Below are 22268 nucleotides of genomic sequence, written 5' to 3'. Positions count from 1 at the left end.
AAACCCTTAGCCCACTCGGCATAAGTTTCGGCCCAGTGAGTTGAACATGGGTTATGCGTGCTCCCGTTCCATCCTGGTTCGAGAGAGCATACACAGGATTAATAGTGTGGCTATTGCTACTGCCGTCACCACCAATAGATTTCCCGTCACCACCACTTGACTTATCGTCAACCATAGTGACAGATCAACAGAGAAAAGAAAGAGAAAAAAATCGCAAGAACGACCTTGCTCACGATACCATGTAGTGAATGTAAGAGAATGACAGAAGAAGTTTTGTGGAAATATTTTTGTGTTTCATTCATTGTACGTATGTTAATATATACAAGATATAGTTGCTATATGCTAAACAAATAACCAAATCCCCTCAACTAGGAATATACAATGGGAATAAGATAACAAGAAAATAGCAACTAATATGTACTAGGTGCATAATATCCGAGATATTATGCTAACATATGATTTTGCAGAAGTGTTAGGGATATAATTTATGACTTTTATAGATGAAAAACTCAAAATTTGGGCTATTCATTAAGTTGTCTTTCAGTATCCAAAAGAAATTACCGTAACTATCGACATGGAATACTCGTGATCAACAAAAAAATAAACATATAGCATACCATTTAGGCCACATGAAAATTGGATCTTCAAATGTCTTCCCACCATACGTGTTACAAGAGCGGGAAGGAGCATGTTTTGGTACTTTGTGTAAGGAATAACGAATAATGAATATTACTAACGAATATTATATCAGATAGTTTGCTTTAATTACGATATTACTATATAAGAAAACTTTATTATAATTTCTAAAAGAAATTAACATAGTGTTTGGATCATGTCAATCGCCAATGCTGGTGTAGAGTTGGCATTGGGCCGTGCTGGGCCGGCCCATCGTGCCTTCCCCAAAAATTGGCCCGGCACAGGCACGGATATTGGGCTGGCCGTGTCGTGCCGTGCCTGGCCCATTCACCCAAATCTCCACCGCGGCCCGCTCCTGGCACGCCCAGTTTCGTGCTTGGGCCGTGCCTGGCCCATGGGCTAATCGTGCCTAGCACGTGGGCCGGCCCAATAACCTTAGTATCTTTTTCTATATACTCTTTTATTTATATAAATAATGAATATTAACGATTTAAATATATATTTTATTAAATATTAATGTACTTGATGTCTTGATTAGTTGATTGCTTGTATTTTTAATGTAGTAGATTTAATTAAATAATTAAAAAATGATATTAAAAAATGGAATTTAATTAAATAATTAAGAAACGGGCCAAATCTCGAGCCGTGCCGTGCCAGGCCCGCCGTGCCTGGTTCGTGCTTGGGACCCTCCGTGCTTGGGCGTGCCGTGCCTAGGCACGGGAATTTCAAAAAATGCGGCCGCGGCCCGCCTCAAACCCGTTCGTCGTGCGTGCCCGTGCCATCGTATTATTCATCCGTCCGTGTCGTGCCGTCTTGGGACTCGTCGTGCCCGTGCCGTGCCGCCCGCCTTAGCCCGGCCCGGATTGCCATCTCTATGCTGGTGCCCTTATTAGAGGCCAATTCCAATGGATCATTAAGTGATGTTGTACTCATCGACATCCAAATTAAGGAAATGAGCTTAACTCATACCCGACTCGAATGTTTTCTAGTTCCACACTAGTAAACATTCTTTTCACCTTAATTTCAGCTCTATTTATCTCAGCAACTTTCAATTTCAGTTCAGCTCATTTAATTTTAGTTCGGCTCACTCCAACTTAATTCAGTTCTGTCAGTTTCATTCATCGCAAAAGAACATGGCCTAAATATTTTATGAATAACTTGATAACATAGCAGATCCAAAAATGTCCTCAAACCGACTAGAGATGATCCGACTTCTTGCAAACCTAAACGTTTCAACCTAAACCTAACCCGTTTAACTAGTCTAATTACAACTACACAAAATCTCATTGAAGACGGCACGTATCCGTCACTTTGAAGTGACGGATACCTTTTTCTCTCACAAATGACCCAAATAGAGGAGAGAGGAAAACACATGGGGGCGTCCCCACCTTGTCCCTCCTATCCGTTTTATGAGTGACATTACTCGTCATTTGCTCCGACCCGTTTTCAGCAAAACTAACTGTTACAACTATTGTCATGAATTATTTCCTTCCAATATTCGATACGATTATTAAACACTCAAATATACGAAATCGATTATTGCTAGGAAATGGGGAAGAGTCAAAATCATACTAGAGCACGAATAAACAACTGAAATTAGATCTACGTATTGATTAGTTGGATGCCTACTTGTACACGATTCAATGGTTCACAAACTTACAATCTACTTCTTTGTATAAAACCCAACTAATCTTTTATCTTCTTTCGTTTCACACACATCAATTATCATCATAATCATATTCATCTACCTACCCATTTTTTAAAAAAAATCCCATAAATTTTAGTAATTGATCAATTTCATTCATAATTATTCAAGTTTGATTAAGTACAAGTAAAAAAAATTGAATCTTTGGTGATAATTGGGGAAGAAAAAAGGGTTTTTGTTGTTGAATTTGCAAATTTAAACTGTAATTAATATTGGGTTTTGTGTTAATTAAAATGGGTACAATTGTAGAAGAATCAATTGTTTCAGATTCTCAGTTAGATGGTCTTGGTCTTTCAATTAGTGGTTCATCTCCTAAACTTGAGAAGCTTATTATTGATACTGATCCTGGAATTGGTAAAATTTTAATCTTTAATCTTTCCGTTTTGTTCATTTGTTTACCTTTGTTTATTCGGGTGCAAGTTATAGAATCAGAGACGGTCTTTTTATTGGTTAAATGCGTATTTTGTTGTTAGACGGTCTTATACAATAATTACTGATGTTAGTGTGATATCCCCATTTAGCCATTTAGTATGCAGTTATGTATTTCAAGTGATTTTTTTTAGTTATGAATTGTTGCTAATAAAAGACTTGATTTTTAATGGTGTGATTCTTCATGCATCACAGAATTGAGCTTTGTCGAGTGAAGTTATGGCAAAATGGCAACTGATTTTAGTGTTTTTTTGTTTAATGTTTTAGTATTTGTTATGAAATTGCTGATTTTCCGCCTCGAATGAGAATTGATTTTGTAATGGTGAACTGGTGCATGAATCATAGAACTGAAGTTTCTAGTTTCTTCTGTATGTTAAGTTATGGAAACTGATTGTAGTGTTTGATTAGAATTTTAGGATTAGAGTTAGGTGATTAGCATTGTGCTGAGAGAACGGTGGTTAAAGTTGAGTTTGTGTGATCAGAGTTCAGATCCGACTTGCTTAAAAAAGCGATCCAAAAACAAACGTAAATAATCTGTTTGACATAGCCTAATGCTAGAAACTCGGTCTTTGTGCTACTCTGCATCCTAATCAGTAACATGGGAGTTTCTGCATTACTGTTGGATCCGGAAAATTTTGTTTCGGGTCTCTTAAAACTTTCAAAGCTGTTGCTGGAAAACAATTATAGATTTTAGATTAGTTTAGCGGAAAATGGGCAGTGCAAATTAGAAGTTTAAACAACCCGAGTCCTTGAATGTTGATCCACCAGTTGCAGAAGAAGGTGTAACAATGTACATGCACTGTAAAACAATTTTTTTTGTATGTATTTTGTCCAACTTGCAATAGTTCATAAACAAGTTTATGTGAGTCGGTCACTAAGGTCCGTCAATGTGCCATTGTGCAGAACCTTAGAAGATGCATTATCAGCGGTAGACTTGTTGTTACATCAATATTGAGAGTTTTGCTTATCTTAGACATGTGCTCATGCTCACGATGCCTTTCCATTTGGCATTTCATTACTTTTGTTGTATTCCCCGTCTTTCTCTATCTGTTGCCAAGTATACTGGTTTGCATGTTCTGATATTTCCATGTGTCGTATATCCCATGTATTCTTGTGCATATGTCAGTGTAGAGATTGAGAAATTTGTGGGTTTTTCAACTTTACAGACGATAGCATGGCCATTTTAATGGCCTTTCAATGTGAAGCAGTGGATATCCTTGGTTTGACAACAATATTTGGCAATGTGTTAACAGAAGATTCCACTCGAAATGCGTTGCTCCTGGTATTTTTTGCATTTTGTTATTCAATATTTCATCCTTTTGTAAATAATGGCAGGCATTAGTCTCCAGTCTCCACCATTACTCACTGATTTTAATTTGCAAAAGGATAGTGTGAGATTGCAGGGCGGCCTGATGTTCCTGTTGCAGAGGGAAGTCATGAGCCTCTTAAGGTATTTCATCGGACTTGTGAATGCTTATTCTGCGCTACTTCTTAGAGAGGAAACGAAAGAAAGCCCCTTAATTGTTGATGCGTCATTCCTACTACTCGAAAGGGAAAAAAAAAATAGAGAAATTAGAGCCTAAAAGAAAAATGAGTTTTTGTTCAGCAATTTGTCGCTCTCTTGGACTCTTGTTTAGGAAGAGAACTTTGACTTGTGGCTGTTGTGAGAGAGGGATTTTTTTCGCCTTAATTGACTTTTTATAGGCCATCATCTATACTTGCTGCCCGCATTTTATTTAAATCCGAAATGTTAAGTATGCATTCGTAGCCCTTAGTCAACTGCCGTCCTCAGAGTAATTTTACTCACACACTGTATGCTGTTCCAGAAGTTCGAGCTCTGTCAACGTTATTTTGACCTATGAAGTATCTACTGTAGCTCTTAGTGGACTGTCTTTTATCCCTTTCGATCTAAAGAAATGAAAGTGACAAAGGGATCTTATATTCCCATGATAATAACCGCGTCACTTAAAAGTTCAGATTTGTCTTGCAAAAGTATTTTCAGGAATGATCCTTAGTATGGGAAATTCCATGTTCTAAAGCTTCTGTTTTCAATTCCAAGGTGACAAACATGCTACTTTTCGAGCATCTTACTTTCTCATAAGTGCTATAAGAATCTTTTGTACATGATTAGGAGAATTTCTTCAGTAATTAATAGTAAAGCAAATCTCAATACAATTGTTGTTCCCTGTATTATTTCAACTCTTCAAATACCTTGCCTACACTTGGAAGACATTTGACACTTCAATGTAGCCAAAATCTGTGGTTTCTTATAACATAACCGATTAACCGCCTTAACCAGTACTTTGACACACAGCCCTTTAATATTTTTAGCTGTGTCTGAGTAAATATCGATTAACTCTTTTTTAGATATTTCATCTTTACCGATCAGTTACTAAAGAAATCTCATTTGTATGTAATACTAATCATGAACACTTTATATTGATCAGGGTGGCAAGCCGCGTGTTGCTGACTTTGTTCATGGTTCTGATGGCTTGGGTAACATTTTTCTACCACCTCCGAACATGAAAAAAAGTACGAAAAGTGCTGCCGAATTTTTGGTTGATAAAGTTTCTGAATACCCTGGTGAAGTAACTGTTCTAGCACTAGGGCCGCTGACAAACATAGCTCTGGTAGGTTTGGCTGATAATGCGATTCATTACATCTCTTGGTTGAAGTCTGTAGCCTCTTTTAAAAACTTCTTCGACTTTTGCAGGCAATCAAGAGGGATTCATCTTTTGCTAGCAAAGTTAAAAAGATTGTGGTTCTTGGGGGTGCTTTTTTCTCTCTAGGAAATGTTAATCCCGCCGCTGAAGCAAATGTCAGTCCTGAGTCATCTTGCCCTTATCAAATACTTATGTCTAATTGATAGTGCAGATTTGTTCATGTTGAAATTGTTGAATAGGCAGCAAGTCACATTTCAGAAATTCAGACTCCGTCTTAAGTTAAAATGTGACAATTTTACGATAAAAATGTGAACTATTCCTGATAATAAGTTAACACCAGTTTAACATTAGGAAGTGACAATCGTAGTTATAACCTTTTATCATTAAATGGTTACTTTTTATTATAAAATGGTGGCATTTTTCTCGTCTTTAGTTAAGACCGTCCGAAATTAGAATTTGTGTTGAATAGGACGGTCTTATCAATAAGACTAGCATATTAACAATTGCCCAACTAAAAAACTCATTGAGTATATATAACTTGTTTTATATACATGCAGTCAACATGTAATAATATTAAAATGTTGGATAAATTCAAGTATTTGTTAACATGTTGGACTATGATCGTTTTTGAAACCGTCTCATGATGTAGGACAATCCGACAGGAAGCTTGCCGATTTCATGTCTAAAATGCTAAACAGTATCGGATTCTAAAACCCTGTTTCTAGATTCTCCTTCAGTGACCCTTGTATTTATATGTTTCTACCTTGTGCTTGGGTGCAGATCTATGGGGACCCTGAAGCAGCCGATGTCGTGTTTACTTCAGGGGCAAATGTCACAGTAGTAGGCATTAACATCACTACTCAAGTCAAATTAACAGGTGAAGTTTCCCACTTCATAGTTTTTGACATTGTAGTACTTTCCGCCAGTCATTAACCTGGTAACATTGATATGATGGCAGATAAGGATCTTCAGGAACTGAGAGAATCAAAAGGAAAACATTGTAAAAGAATCACTGATATGTGCAAATTTTACAGAGATTGGCATGTCAAGTCAGACGGCGTATACGGTAAGATATACTTCATCTGATTTTCTAAATTCTTATGCTATGTTACCCCGACACTTCCCTATGGTGCATGTCGTGTGTCCGACACAACACAATAGTTCGACACATCATTCTAGACCAAAAAATTGAGAACTTTGCGGAAAATAACTGTATTCGACACTGTGTCATTTCTTACACTTGCAGCCGAGTCTGAGTAACATAGTACTTATGTTTTGCTTTCGGGGAATCCTTGCTTTTTAATCTTATATTCCTAAACTACTTTCCCTCAATTATTAGCTTTATGCCAAGTCATAATTGTTGCCTTTCGAGGATAGTTTGTCTATTCGTAAGTTCAGAATTTACCCGAAAAAAGAAAAATCAGCCGAAAATAGAAATTAGTATAAAATAAAAGAATTGGAACGAGTACAAAACATATTTTTGGCGTAAATTTGATTGACCAACCCTTTACGACAATGCATATATTTGTTGCCGATTATAGAAAGTAGTACGAGTATAAAATAAAAGAATTGGAACGATTATATATTTTTAGCGTAAATTTGATCGATCAACCGATATGACAATGCATGTATTTGTTGCCGATTATATGGATGCAGGTATATTCCTTCACGATCCCGTAAGCTTTGTGGCAGTTGTGAGGCCTGATCTCTTTACATACAAGAAAGGAGTTGTAAGAGTAGAGACCCAAGGCGTTTGCGTGGGCCATACATTATTGGATCAAGGACTTAAAAAGTCGGTCTCGTTTTTCTTTCACCGTCTCTTTAAATTAAACATTCCATCTTAATTTTCATTTGAAGATAAAAACATGCTTTTATCTATTTTCTGATCATTGAATTTCACTTCATACAGGTGGAATACCGATAATCCGTGGACAGGATATTCACCGATTTCAGTGGCTTGGACTGTTAATGTGGAACAAGTTCTAACGTACATAAAAAACCAGTTAATCGAAGAGCATGAGAGTACATTGTAGAAGCGACTGTCACGCCGGGGTTCATATTCCATTTGATTATCTGATTTCTTACCCGGTTTTCAAATCCTGTGAGGGGTTTTTAAAAAATCATAAGAAATCAGATAATCGGATTAAATACTTCCATTGTCGCTCTTGTTTATACCTTTACCCTTCCGATGTTCCACAAGTAACTCGTCCTGACTTTTATATTCGGTCGCAACTTTCTGGCCACCATTGCTTATTAATTCAGTACAGTTTCATAAATTATTGTTGCATCAATGATGCTGTATTTCGCCTCAATAAAACTTATCTACCCAAAATTCTTACTTGCGAGTATTTTTCGCGTTTATTGCTTACTTGGTAGTAAAGATGTGGTTGACGAGGTTTGAACACTCGTGTGACAGTTGTAGGGAAATTAAAATGGTTTTGGTAATTATTGGAGTATATTGACGGTATTGGAGTGTACCAACGGAAACAAGGCATACACGGGACACGACAACTGGCAATTTGACTATAATGATACCGATATGATTATCGTCAAATTGCCAGTTGTCGTGTCCCGTGTATGCCTTGTTTCCGTTGGTACACTCCAATACCGTCAATATACTCCAATAGTAATGTAAACATCTGAAATCATCAATCAAATGAATGCAAAAGTAAATTATCTTCTTTTTGTTTTTTGGAGTGAAGAACGGTGTTAATAATAATTAGTCATACACATCCACAGTCGATATCATAATTAACAAATTACGGTTTTGGATCATCGGAAAATGATTTGCTTATTACAAGCAATCTGAAGAAATTCAGGTATGGTTGTTGCATAATTTGTGCAAGCAAGCAAGAACAAAAATAAATACCTAGAAAATGAAAACAGGTAATACTTGAGTATGATGCTAAAAAGGTAAATTTTTGTTCACGCGTATGCCTGCACTACACGAATTTGACCGTCTGTTTTTAGCTTCGTCCCAAAATTCGCACCTTCCTCTATGTCGATTAATTCTTTACGTTTTCCTTATTTGGCTGCTTCTTAATCATTTCCTTACATTTCCGTTTTAGGTACTTTTACTTCTCACATACACATTAATTTTTCATCTTTTGCATTTCTTAAAGCGTATATTCCGTATTTCTTTTCATTAGTTTTTAAAAAGCAAACGTAAAGAATTAATAAGGTTGACAGTAGGAAGTTTAAATCATTAACGTGTCAATTCAAATCATTTTCTTCTACTCTGTATCTTATATTGACCGTACGCTTTTCCGCTCACACCTAAAAATAATAATAAAACCCGCAACTTCCGAAATAAAAGATAACAAATTGACAATACCTCTATAAAAGTAGCACATAATCATCTTTTCCTAAGGTAAAATAGAGCTTACTTATACTAGCCTGATTCATGCCTTATAGACTTTGAGCTTAGTTGTTAAAAGTTGGGTGAAATTCCCAAGAGACTCAGGTTCAAACCTCCCAAAAGCAATTTTGTGGGGTATTTATGGCCCGAGTCCATGTCTTATAGACTTCGAGCCTATCACCCTCAGGTGGTTTACCCAGTGCATACCAAAGGTAGCAGCTGCTGGTTCCCTGTCACAAAAAAAATGCAATGTATGTTTAATTAGCTGGCAACATTTAATACATTATTGATTTAGTTCCGTCCAAGGCATAACAAAATATTTATAGACGTTTTCCTGATTAAAGTTCTTACCCTTTGACCCCCAAAATTTCCCATATATATTCACACTTATTATTATTACCTTCTCATCATACAAAAACTATAACTAGAGCAAAAGTCATGCATCCTTGATTAACATCAATCTTATATACTAACAATGGGTAGTCTAATAATTCTAATAATCTTCTAAATTCGTCGTAAATCTCGAAAATTCAACGAAAATGACGATCCTAGCTCGTTTTCAAGCACATTCCAAGTCATTATTCACATTGAAGAAGACCAACCAAGGCTACCAAGCACATAAGGATGACCTAGTTGAGCTCAAAGAGCCTTTGATTAATAAAGCCAATGAAATCGAGGTCGAAAAGCCGAAAGTGAAGGTGAATCATCCCATAAATGCTAGGATGTGTAATGAGCTCTCAAAAATGGATCATAGCATAGGTTATATTAGCTATGGCCTTGTTAATTCAAATAACATTATGAAATTACAAGGTGTCATTGTTGGTCCTTGTGGTACTCCTTTTGAAGGTGGCTTGTTCTTCCTTTCTATCCATGTTCCTAAAGATTACCCTTTCAAACCTCCCAAGATCAAGTTTAAGACTAAGGTATTTTTGTATATTTACGGATTTCTTGTCTCATTTTCGTGTTCCAACTCATGTCTGACTATGTTTTTTATTTGTCATATTCAGATTAATAGTATATGATTTGTTCAGGTGATGACGTGTTAAAATGTTAAAAATATCATATTTAGGCTCTGTTTGGTAAAATGGATTAATTTCAAAGATGTTAGATTGCTAGATTATAAATGGCGAGATTTTATCGAAGGTTTGACTAGCATATTATAATTAGCGAGAATTGATTTGAGTGTTTGGTAATTGTGATTACGATTAGTAGATTGTTAGTTTTCTTTGTGAATGGAGAAAAAATTCCTATTTTACAATATCTTAACCAATATCTTTGGGGTAAGAAGATATTGTAAAACAACATATTGACCCCAAATATCTTTGTTTCAATATCTTTGTTTACCAAACACTAAAATTAGCATATTGACTGGTCAAACATGCTAAAAACCTTGAATATGCTAAAATTTGGTCAATATGCTGTTTACCAAACAGCGCCTTAGATTAACTCGCTAGTAACAATTATGGTTTATAATTAAATATTCTTTCCATTTAAGTCCATATATATTACCCTTTTAAACCTCCTAAGATCAAGTTTAAGACCAAGGTAATTTACTAATTTTAATATTTAGTGAAGCATTAAATATTGAGTACGAATTTCTTGTCCTATTTTCGTGTTTTAACTCATGTTATGTTTTTTTATTTAATTTGTCACTTCATGTATCTGAAATCATTGTATTTAGGTTAACTTTATATGATTAGTTCAAGTGATAACATGTTGAAATGTTAGGAATATCATATTCAGATTAACTCGCAAGCAACATTTATGGTTAATAATTGAATATTCTTTCCATTTAAGTCCATATTAAACAACCAACCTTTATTAAAAAGGGTTACAAATAATATTATAAATAAACAAAGTGATATAATTCACATTATCTAACGGGTAATGTAACTTTGAAATAAATTAGTATAAGACGACGATTTTATGCAAGATAACACCATGACGTATTATGTGTATTTCTAGGTATTTCACCCGAACATCACTAGTGACGGAACAATTGGGATCGACATACTAGCTTCAGAATGGACGCCGGCGCTAACCATCGAGAAACTATTGTTGTCGATATGCTCGTTTCTACCGGACCCGGATCATGGACATGATTCATGCAATCCTGTTTGCGATCTCTACTGGAAAAATAGGAAGGTTTATAACAAAATTGCAAGGGAATGGACCCTCAAATATGCCATGCTTTGACTCACATTTCTACCTTTAATTTACCAAAAAAAAAAAAAAAAAAAAAAAAAAAAAATTTGATCAATTGGTTTATATAGTTAACCAACTAATGTGAAGGAAATACAATTAATTCGGTTATTCTTATTAGAAAATATTAGTACGGTATATTACAATATACCGGTATCATTTGATTTAGTACTATGTTATAGAATGCGATATTTTACATAAATTCTAAATTCTACATTTGCGATCTTGAAAAATATTGTCATTTGAACTTCTTTTTATTTGCAAGTATGTAGCTATAGAATTTAGTACTACAATTGTTGAGTCAATTTTTTTCCGTAAGTACGTTTTCTTTTAAGCATTCGCGCATACACATAAACTAGATGAATCATATAATTCGATGCTGAGTCAGTCAAGATTCTCTTCATTACTTTTCAGTGGTCCGAATTTTTTTCAGAAACAAACGGTCAAGTGTTTTATTGAGATGAAGAAAGTGTAATAATTTTATCACAAATTCTTTTATAATAGTGTATTAAGAGTAATGGTCCATCCATTACTTAGGTAATGGAAATTGGAAAGGAACCTCGGAGTATAGCCTTTCATGATGTAACATTTGCTCCCTTTTTTTTCTTTTTGATAAATGGAGAGGATCCTTACTCACCTCTTAAAGTAATCAACAAGGCAACAATCCCAAATAAAGGAAGATAAATCATCTTTTTCTTCTTATTGGACAATCAAATTATTATGTTATATATACAGATGTATTAATGAGACAAGACGGCTCACGAGCAACTCGAATTTAGCTTAGGCTATTTGTGCGAGCTTGAATAGATAACTTAACGAGTTAAGCCGAGCTAACATTGGCTCGGCTCGAACTTGTGTGATAAAATATCTTTGTATAACCATTCATTGATTTCCCCAATATTTGTACGTAAAATATCCGAATTTTTTTAGAGTCCGTTTTTGAAATAATGCTCAAAAATAAAAGAATTGTCGTTTTGGGTCGGTTTTGAAAACATTTATCGAAATGGTGTCCACGTAGACTCGGTTTTGACGAGCCTGTATGAGGCTTAAACACGCCATACGTATTGGCGTGTTTAGTTCAATGAACACGCCATTACATATGGCGTGTTTCGAGTTATTAAGAAGGCAAAATAAAAAATCTAAACACGCCACTGTAAGCGGCGGGTCTTCCTTTATATACACGCCGATAAGAATGGCGTCTCTAAGTTGCTTTCTTTTTGCTGAAAAAGTAGACCCCACATCTACCTTATTTATTACTCTTGTCCTGTCCATGAATAAACTCCTTGGCTCCGCATCTTTCATCAACTTCGTTTGCATCACATCTTACTATGTTCCATAATAACTATCCTCAAACTAGTTTGTACCACCAAATCAATCGGACCGATCACGAATCAAATCACATGGATTCGTTCGGACCAATCTCAAAGCCCATTCAAATTAAGCCAGACGCAGAAGCTCTTAGTTTTTGGGTCCGTGTGTGGTGGTTCGTGATGGGTGAGAGAGGGGTTAGGGTGGTCAAATGGTGGTTGTTGAGATTAATTGGCCAGAATGTTTGCCATCTTCTATTTCCATTTTCTCATGTCAATCAAATCAAATACGTAATATTTAGATGATTATTTAGAGATTAATTGGCTAGAAAAAAAATTAATCCAAAAATAGTTCATATTAATAGTGTTTGAAGATGAAGCAATGGTGGTTAGGAGAGGAATGGTGTCACTTGATTGTTCTGGGTTATGATGCGAAGGTTGGAGGATAAAGAAAAAGGGGTCTGAGATTGGAGGATAGAGAAAAGAGAAGGCGCTAGTTTTTGAGAACTGTGTACGTACATAGCTACTCCAGTGGACACACGCCAAAAAGAATGGCGTGTTTACCCAATAAAGACCCGCCAGTCTATATGGCGTGTTTGAGCTTTCTATTATGCCTGAAATTTTGGACTGATTAAACACGCCATATCTAATGGCGTGTTCTCTGAACTAAACACGCCAATACGTATGGCGTGTTTAAACCCCACACAGGCTCGTGAAAACCGAGCCTACGTGGACACCATTTCGATAATTATTTTTAAAACCGACCCAAAACGATAATTATTTTATTTTTGAGCATTATTTCAAAAACGGACTCATTTTTTTATTGAAAATAAAGAAATAAAAAAAAAAAAAAAAAAAAAAAACAATAACTTACAATTATATATAAACTCGAATTGAACTCGAGCTCAAGTAAAAGCTCGCGAGCATGGTAATAAGCTCAATTTTTTCAAACTCAAGCTCGAGTTTTGTTTTCTAAGACAAACCGAGCAAGATCAAGCTCGTGCTCGGCTCAGCTCAGCTCAGCTCGTAATCAACCTAGTTGATGTTTAGAAACCAAAATACCATCATTATCAGCCCACAACCAATCCCCATCATGGATCAAAGCACCAGCAAAAGAAACACTAACATTCAATTCACCAGCTCCAATTTTTCTGGACTTAACTGGACAAGTTCCCAAGGCCCAAACCCCAATATCACATTCATTAATCTCATCCACATCTCTAACACATCCATTTACAATAAGCCCAACCCAACCATTACTTTGGGCTATTTGGCCCAAATTCCCACCTAATAAAGCACACCTCATGCTCCCTCCACCATCCACTACTAACACCTTACCCCGGTGTTCCGTCGACTCTAGTAGGGTTCGGACAATTACGTTGTCCTCAAATACCCTTACAGTCACGACAGGTCCACTGAAGGCCTGTCGTCGACCGTAAGGTTTGAAGAGTGGTAATAACACCTTAAGTTCTCCTGTTGATAACAGGGTTGAATTTGCATCGCAAATATCTGTAGTTGCTACCATTTTTTGTATATATTTGTGTAGTTTTTTTAAAAATTTGTGGGATAGTGATTTGGAAGTTGGAAGATTATAGTTTTATGTGTTTTGTGGTAAGGTAGTAATGTAGATCATGTGGTTTGGATAAGATAAGACTTCACACCACACACATATATTGTCACTTACGTACTTGTTTTGCTATTCATATTTACCAATTGATCATTTTTTTTCTCTTAATAAACGATCAAATGATACAGCAGCATTTACAGAAGGTGGCAAACCATCCGCCCAAACAACTTTACCAGTAAGGCAGTAACTCTCGAAACAATATGCGTTAACGTATGTGCAATACAATTGTTAACACGACTCGTATGCGACCAAAGAACAGACTGAAAATTGTTGCTTAGATGAGAAAAATGTTACCATTTTATAATAAAAAGTGATCATTTAATAATAAAAGTTATAACTAAAACTGTTATACTATTTTTGAACAATAAAATAATGATAAATTCTGAATTTTACGTTTTTGTGTTATTCTAAATTCTAACCCTAAATAAATTTAATGTACTAGTACAATTTCCGAGTCAATTTTTTCCCTTATTTTTCTTATAACTAAAACTGTTACTATTTTTTAACAATAAAATAATGGTAAATTCTAAATTTTATACGTTTGAGATCATGAATATCCTAAATTCTAACCCTTAATAAATTTAATTTAATGTACTAGTACAATTTCCGAGTCAATTTTTTCCATTATTTTTTCTTATAAGCATTTGCACATACACATAAACTAGATTGTGGATTCGTTATACAAAATCAAACTACACGAATCATATAACTCGATTACCATACGAACATTAACAAAAAATGTAGATTCATACGATCCCAAGTAATTCCTCCACTTTTATAACGCGATGTAAATATCGCATATTTTATCGAGTACATAATTACGTATGTATATCCACACGACCTTGGATAAGTCATTGAGATTAACATGACAAATGTGATTGAGACACTTATGAATTACAAAAACATGTAACACATATCCGTATCTAGTAGGGGCTGTGTCATACAATAGGAAGATAAGCAGAAGATATAGATCTTGGGCAGGTGAAGTATGTAGATAGGATATCATCGTCATTCTTCAAAGTCTATGACACTTTTTTTTTTTAACTAAAACGGTTTTATATAAGAATTATTGTCATTTTAATATGAACCACAATATGTAATTGCAACTATTTGTATGCTATTCCTTCTTTAAATTGTTGTTGTCCCTCTCGAAATAATTGCAACTAAACTATTTGTACTTCTTTTCCAGTGTGTTGCTTTCGGCAGTTGATCGATATAGTTATTGACGAGGTCGTTTTGAAACAATCTCTTTAAAATCGACACAAGATGTGTAGTTGTGTACATCTTGTTCCTTATCCCGTGCTCCATTGACAAAATTGTAAAACAAAGATGTATCGACTCCAAAATCTGTGTTACGCAAATACAAAGTTATACTCTTTTCGTTTCAATTATTTATTTACCTTTTATACTCTTTATAAGCGTAATTTAATTAAAGGTAAACAAATAACGAGAATGGACAGAGTATTTCAGTTTCAGAATGTTTATGCTTTATCATTTACCCAGTGCGCACCGAAAATAGCGGAGGCGGGTTCTCTCATCACCAAAAAAAAAGTCAAAATACTTCCTTCAATATTACAAGAGTAAGGGGGGTGGTTGACTTTGATTAAAACATGGAAAACAATTTTGTGTTTTTAATATAAACCTCTCAATCTCTCATACAAGTTTCCTAATAAACTAAAGAACAAAGTAAACGATGACAAAATGTCAATCGATATATATTCATGGAGTACTATTTCTCCAATCAAAATGGAGTACTAATCTAATTGGCTAATGCTTTTTCTTTTAATTACTATAGACGGTCAACATGTTACACACGTCATGTTGTATAACGACCTGGCTTTTAATTTTAGCGTACCATGTATGCAACATAACACATTACATGTTATGTTGTCTAACGAAAAAAAAGTGGAGAATCTCAAACCGATTGGACGGGGGCCAGAGTCGACGAGAACCAAGCATCCAAAGAAAAACCCGAAACATGCACATGAAAAAAAATTCCAAAATGTAGAGGAGATAGAATGATAGAACTATACAAGAAGTCGAGAACAAAGAATAACATGCTATAGCCTTTCATGATGTAACATTTCTAGAATCCCTTTGTGCTTTTTTATAGCTTTAGCCTCCTTCCTTTTCAAAAACGTTAGCACCTCTTATTAGTTAACCAACTACCTTGTGCTTTCTATCAAACTATCCCTAAATAAAGGAAGAGAGATCGTCTTTTTCTTCTTGCGACTTCACCTAAAGACGATAAGGTACTCGAAATAAAACTGACAGATAATACGGTAGAATGTATACAGTCTAACCCTTGTATTTAAGGCTGAATTTAAAAAAAAATGAAGATAACTTGCATTAGGGGTCGAGAAGTGACTGCAATATGTCAATATAGTAGAAAGCTCGAAATCTAATTGCAAAAACCTGTGTAACTAAACAACAAGTGTGACCTCAAACAATCCCCAAATAAAGGAAGAGTTGGTTACCTCACCCAAAGATGATAAGACAATCGAAATAAAACTGACAGACAATATACTAGAATGTATACAGTCTTATTCCGGTATTTAAATCTGAATCGGAAAGAAAAATGAAGATAACGTACACTAGGAGTCGAGAAGTAACTGCAATAATTCAATATGTCAATATAGTAGAAAACTCGAAATCTAATTGCATAAAATTGTATAACTAAACAACAAATGTGACATTCAAAGAGACTATATATAGCTTTGGCACCATTTTGAGCTATAATAAATTGACATTTTCCGTAGAAACAACCCATTTTGACTTAAAATATGAAATCATAAAAAAAAAATATAACAGGAAAAAGTAATTAAAAAAAAAACATGGGTAATTATCATGAATCAGAAATTAGAGCATCCCATATCATATCCATGTCTAAGGAAGGCATTCTACTTAATTGCACACCATCAAAGCTATGATCTGACGAAACTTCAACCGTCTTATTATTATTATTATTATTATTAACAATAATATTATTATTGTCGTTATTATTGTTATTATCGTTATTATTCAGCTCAAACTGCCACTCTTTTCTAGCAGAAGAACAGTGGCTTACCAGACCAGATGACAAGCTTGCAGCTGAGCCAGCATCGGGAACAAGATGATGACTCGATTTCTTCACAGAATTCAACCCTTGTTGTGAAATTGCGCGCAATTTGGATTCTAAAAGAGTTGCAGTAGACCCACTTAAGGCATTAGCCTTAAGTAAATGTTTCTGATCAGGAAAGTTCAGATGTGCATATTCACCTCTTAACATATAAGCTGCTGTATCATATGCAAAAGCCGCTTCTTCAGCTGTATCAAATGTTCCAAGCCACACACGGGTTCTATTACGCGGTAATCTGATTTCCGCCACCCATTTTCCCCAGTGCCTCTGCCTTACTCCTCTGTACAACTTCCCTGGTGAAGACGAGGATGGCGATGAGGAGGAGGAAGATGGTGATGTCACTGATGTTGCATTGGGGTTTATCAAGGCCTGCAGCTTTCTGGTACTGTACTTCATTGGGTTTTTCTTTGCGGCCAAGGCTTTCGGAGAAATATTCCCGAAATTTTCATTCATTCTTAGCCAATCTTCACCTGGTTGGTTTTGACCTTGATAATACTGTGGCAGGAAATATGAGGTTGTTGACGAGTCCATAAGCTTGTTTTCAGTCGAAACTGAAAACAAGCTTAACCCGGAAAAATTAGAAGGTGCAGCAGATTGAGCAAGTTGATCAGAAAGTGAACACTTCAAGAAATTAACAAAACTGGAAGGTTTAGGAGAAGTTAGATCAAAATTAACATCTAACTGTAAGGGAGATTTACACTTATTATCTGAACATGAAGAATTATCAGTAGAATATAATGATGCAGAGTTTATACTACTACTATCATCATGAAAATTACCATTCCAGAGATTCGGATCGTTATAATCCGGAAAATGGACTGGTATTCTTTCCTGCAAGAAGTTTTGCATTTCTGTACAATGATTCTCCATACAGTAATGTTCAAGGAAGATCAAAAGAATTAAAAAGAATTCAAGAGTATATATGAACAATGAACAATGAACAATGAACAAGAGACAATATGGGAATAATGCAAATTCAATGCATTTTGCTCTATATATAAAGGTTGTTCATGTAACTGTAAGTCAGCTCACAGGTGCATATCATAAGACAAGAATCAATTCAAAACAATTATAAAATTATTCAACCAACCTACTTTTCCTACACAAACAAAATATAATGGCTTTATCTATGTGACATTGTGAGCTAGATCTATGTTATTTTATTATTCAAAAGAAAAAAAACACAAATTCTTGTTTAAGACGGCAATATCTGTTTTAAAACTTAACACGGGTCAAGTATGATAGATGAGACAAGTGGGAGGATCTTTGACCAGTTTCATCTTAATAAGGATACTGCCGTCATAAGAGAGACTTACTGAAGGAAAAAATATAAAAAATAAAAAGCATATCAGGTCATCAACTTCTGAGACTCAGTCGTGACACCCACATTCAATGTCCTTGTCGATAACCAATCGAAAAATGCCAACTCATTTCTGATTAAGCTTAATTGTCTTTTGCATGGTGAAGATGATGGCTGCATATTCTTTTCTGAAAATGACTTCAAGAACCTAAACACAAAACTTTAATACATAAATATAATTATTAATAACAAAAGTATATTTTGTTTACACTTTTTGGTCCTGAACTTATATCAGCCACCATGTGAGCTCTCCTTACATGTTACATCCCCCTTCCTTCTTTTTCTCTTTTGCCTTTATTCATCATTATATGATAATATAACACATTAACACCTAGACTAGATTGGCTAGTTTAATACACAAGCAGTCCTGGATTTCTGCACAAGATGCAACCTACCAAAAAGTTCATCTATAAGTTTTGTTTTTCTCCACACAAACTTTTCCAACCCCATCATATTTGTGTGCTGCTATGTTGCTTAAGCGACTCGCGGCTTCAAGCATCCAACTCTAGGACATGTTAGGGGGGAAAAAAAAAAGAACTCGGGTTTTGGCCTAAATGGTGTTTCTAAAGATCCGTGAACATGTTAAAGTGTCAAGTGCGCGACACAAGATGTAACCTAACCAAAAAGTTAATCTATATTTGTTGTTTTTCTCCACAAACTTTTCCAACCCCCATCATATTTGTATGCTATGTTGCTCAAAGACTCGGGTTCAAGCATCTAACTCTAGGACATTAAAAAAAGAACTCGTGTTTTCGCCTAAAAGGTGTTTCTAAAGATCCTTGAACGTGTTAAAGTGTCAAGTGCTCGACACAAGTGTGTGTGTACAGAAATGAAGAAGCAAGTAAAAGTTTATGTGCCTAAAATCCTAAATCAAGCGCGGACAATAAGTATCCGATGCAGAATAGATTAATAACTAGAGCATGTAATTATGAAATAAATCAAAATTAGAAGTCCACAGAGAGATTAACAAATATATTATAAGTAATCATCACTAATTAATTATCATATTACTCCAAATTAGTGATTTAGAATAGTTAACATTATCATTTAGAAAACTTATCATTAGCTTTGACAGACTACACAACATAATAAACTAAAGGAAAATTGCAGTGCAAGCATAACCAAATCATGAGTAGCTTTCCAGATGACACTAATTAATCATTTGCTAACCCTTAATTGACTATATACTTAACAACAATTGTTATGCCTTAATTAAGTCTGGCTTCTGCTACTTTTGTCTCTTGAGACCTGTATTAAGACACCCTTCTGCTATGTGTGGAAATTTTATAGGCAGGGCAGAAAGTAAAAACATCAATTTTCGGAATCCGAGTAAGAAAAAATGGAAAGAAGCTTAAAAACATCAAATAAAACTGTTGGTCTTGTTTAAGACCGTCTTAATTTGAACTCTCACAAACTCCTTTTATTTCCACCTCTTTTTTAATCGGATGTGAGAGCCGTGTTATGTTAAGACAGTCGTAAACAAGAAATAATGCAAATAAAAATATGATCCCCTAATGAATAGAACATATGCACAATGACTTTCAAAGGTGGTATGGAGTAGTAAATACCAAGTAAACACTCACCAAACTTTGTTCCATTCTATTATTCTGCCTCATGCTCTTCAAGAGTTCTTTATTCACTGCAATGCTTTCTCCCTTGACAGATAAAAACTAGGGTAAGACGGTATTACGATAAGATGGGTGAAATTCAAAACTCCGGGGATTTTTTTCAAATTTTATGATAAAAACTCGCTACAGCTCGGTCCGTTCAACAAAACAATGGTTCTACTCAAAATATCCTTGCAATTCATCCTTCTTGAACTATTTTACTTTCTTCATCAAGAAATAGTGATATAGTCAAGCACATTGGCAGCTTCAACCTCATACTCGAAAACTAGTACTTCCGTTGTCCCAATCATTTGTTTGTCTTTTTTATTCTTTGTGAGAGGTATTTTAATCAAGGGCAAACAAATGATTGGAACGGAAGGAGTGTACTTCCCATTAATAAAGGGAGAATAAAATGGAAGTAAAGTAAGAAAAAAACAGTCTTAGACACAGACCCGTATCAGATATCTCTAAACGATTTTGAGTAACATAATTTACCAGCAAACAAAAATTACAAGATCCTGAAGAATTTGCCAAAAGAAGATTCCTACAAGCTATAGGAGTACTTGGTAATTTCCTAAACAGGTTCATTCCATATATAGAAAATAAAACTATGATACATTAATCACTCAGCACATGGTGCATGCCAAGTTACAGAGAATTTGGCCTGGTTAATTATTTATAGAGTGATCAGACAGGAAACTGTGTCTTTTATCTTTGTTCTTGTCTAATAATATCGATAATAATAATAATTATTATTATTACTCGGTAAATGTTATTATGTAACTAATGTAAGGACATGGTTCTTCGATCCTCTGTCTTAATTCCCAGCTCCTTAGACATCAGAACATGACTAAAGTTCAGAAAAGCATGCATTTAATCAAAGGAGAGATCAAACAGGTGTCGCATTCTCAACCAACCGGATCATATATTAAACATCTTAAATTCCAGAAAAAATAATATCGGTTTCAGCCTTAATCAGAAAAAAATAAAAAGCGAATGATACAGCCTCAAAAAGTGCACAGCGCGACTAAGTTCAATATCACGGGAAGGTTGGATGACTGTTAATTACACTAGATGTTTCATGAAGAAGGTATTATTTATTTCTCATGATCTGCTAGGTTGGCTAACCTCCTCCTACACCACACACGTCGACGCCTCTCTGTTACTAGTTTACTGATCAGACCATCTTAGGCACCAAACTTCTGATCAAAGGATGATTAACAATTCCAAAAAAGCTATTCACCATACAAAATACATAAAAATAGGCTTAAAGTTTCGATCTGAGTCATCTGACAGGTACCCAAACAACATATGTTATTCTACTGTTGGCCTTCTATGGGACAAGTTTTATCTACGTTTAAGTAATTCAGCACTTATACTCCAAGAAACATAGTACATTAGTACCAATGCAATATGCTTAATTTTAGTTGTTAAGACAGACTCCCTCCGTTCCAGTCATTTGTTTATCTTTAATTTAAATACCCCTCATAAAGAATAAAAAATGTAAACAAATGACTAAGACGAAGGGAGTACAGACAACAGATTAAGATTATTGATGTCTCGCTATTTTTCCAGTATCATACCACATTAACCGAAAAGGCAAATGTGTAACTTGCAGCATATTCCATTATATTATAACTTACACAAAAGTCACTGCAGGTTTTCTAGATACAGATGCAATAAACCAGAATAAATCCGCCGGCTAGAAGGACCACCTATGACCTAATACCTCAAAACCTACTTCAAGAATATATTATGGCTTTACCCCAAAACCCGACTAGAATTTCAACTACAAATCTAAAACTTAACGGAGCATCCAACATATTTTCTGAAATCTTCAATTATATTTTACGCGCATTCAGCAAATTTCGAGTTTCTTACAGATGCTGTGCGTCTGCAACTCGTGTTCTCTTTCGCCTACATGAAAACAAATCCTACCCCAGAAAAGCTGAATAACAAAGAAACAAAAACATAAAGATGTACTAACTCATGTAACAAAACAACAGAATCAATCTTGCTAAATTGATTCTTGCTCTAGTTTACAAGCCACTTGCATGCCTTTCTACCCAAAATACATAGTTTTGTGAAGAGTAAAAGAATCTGTCTTTATTTCGGAATCATTCCAGAGTACTTGTATAGTTATATATGCTTATATTAATATACCAACATTCCCTTTAACCTCTCCAAACAACTTCCAGAGGCCTCTGCCTTAGCAAAGTAAAATCCAACAAGATTACATAAGCTACCAGACAGCGG

General features: G+C 35.0%; 3 protein-coding genes across 3 annotated transcripts; 1 reads left to right on the top strand and 2 right to left on the bottom strand.

Annotated features, from left to right (window-relative positions):
• The first annotated feature begins 2170 nt into the window (after window positions 1-2170).
• On the top strand, window positions 2171-7770 carry LOC141642138 (uridine nucleosidase 1). Its single transcript, XM_074450832.1, has 9 exons — window positions 2171-2695; window positions 3937-4052; window positions 4161-4220; window positions 5218-5400; window positions 5484-5588; window positions 6214-6310; window positions 6392-6499; window positions 7090-7225; window positions 7343-7770. Exons 1-9 carry the CDS (start codon window positions 2575-2577, stop codon window positions 7464-7466), a joined length of 1050 nt encoding a protein of 349 aa, XP_074306933.1. The 5' UTR covers window positions 2171-2574; the 3' UTR covers window positions 7467-7770.
• Window positions 7771-13191: 5421 nt separating this feature from the next.
• On the bottom strand, window positions 13192-13854 carry LOC141642137 (putative 4-hydroxy-4-methyl-2-oxoglutarate aldolase 3). Its single transcript, XM_074450831.1, has one exon. It carries the CDS (start codon window positions 13823-13825, stop codon window positions 13331-13333), a length of 495 nt encoding a protein of 164 aa, XP_074306932.1. The 5' UTR covers window positions 13826-13854; the 3' UTR covers window positions 13192-13330.
• Window positions 13855-16565: 2711 nt separating this feature from the next.
• Window positions 16566-18243, bottom strand: LOC141628045 (ethylene-responsive transcription factor ERF062-like). The gene has a single exon (XM_074441234.1). The coding sequence runs from the start codon at window positions 17913-17915 to the stop codon at window positions 16773-16775; it is 1143 nt and encodes a 380-aa protein (XP_074297335.1). The 5' UTR covers window positions 17916-18243; the 3' UTR covers window positions 16566-16772.
• Window positions 18244-22268: the final 4025 nt, after the last annotated feature.

Source organism: Silene latifolia, chromosome 2, assembly GCF_048544455.1.
Source record: "Silene latifolia isolate original U9 population chromosome 2, ASM4854445v1, whole genome shotgun sequence".
NCBI classification, from domain to species: Eukaryota; Viridiplantae; Streptophyta; class Magnoliopsida; order Caryophyllales; family Caryophyllaceae; genus Silene; species Silene latifolia.
The sequence above is the reverse complement of the archived record's forward strand: the minus strand, read 5'-3'. Positions and strand labels throughout refer to the sequence as shown.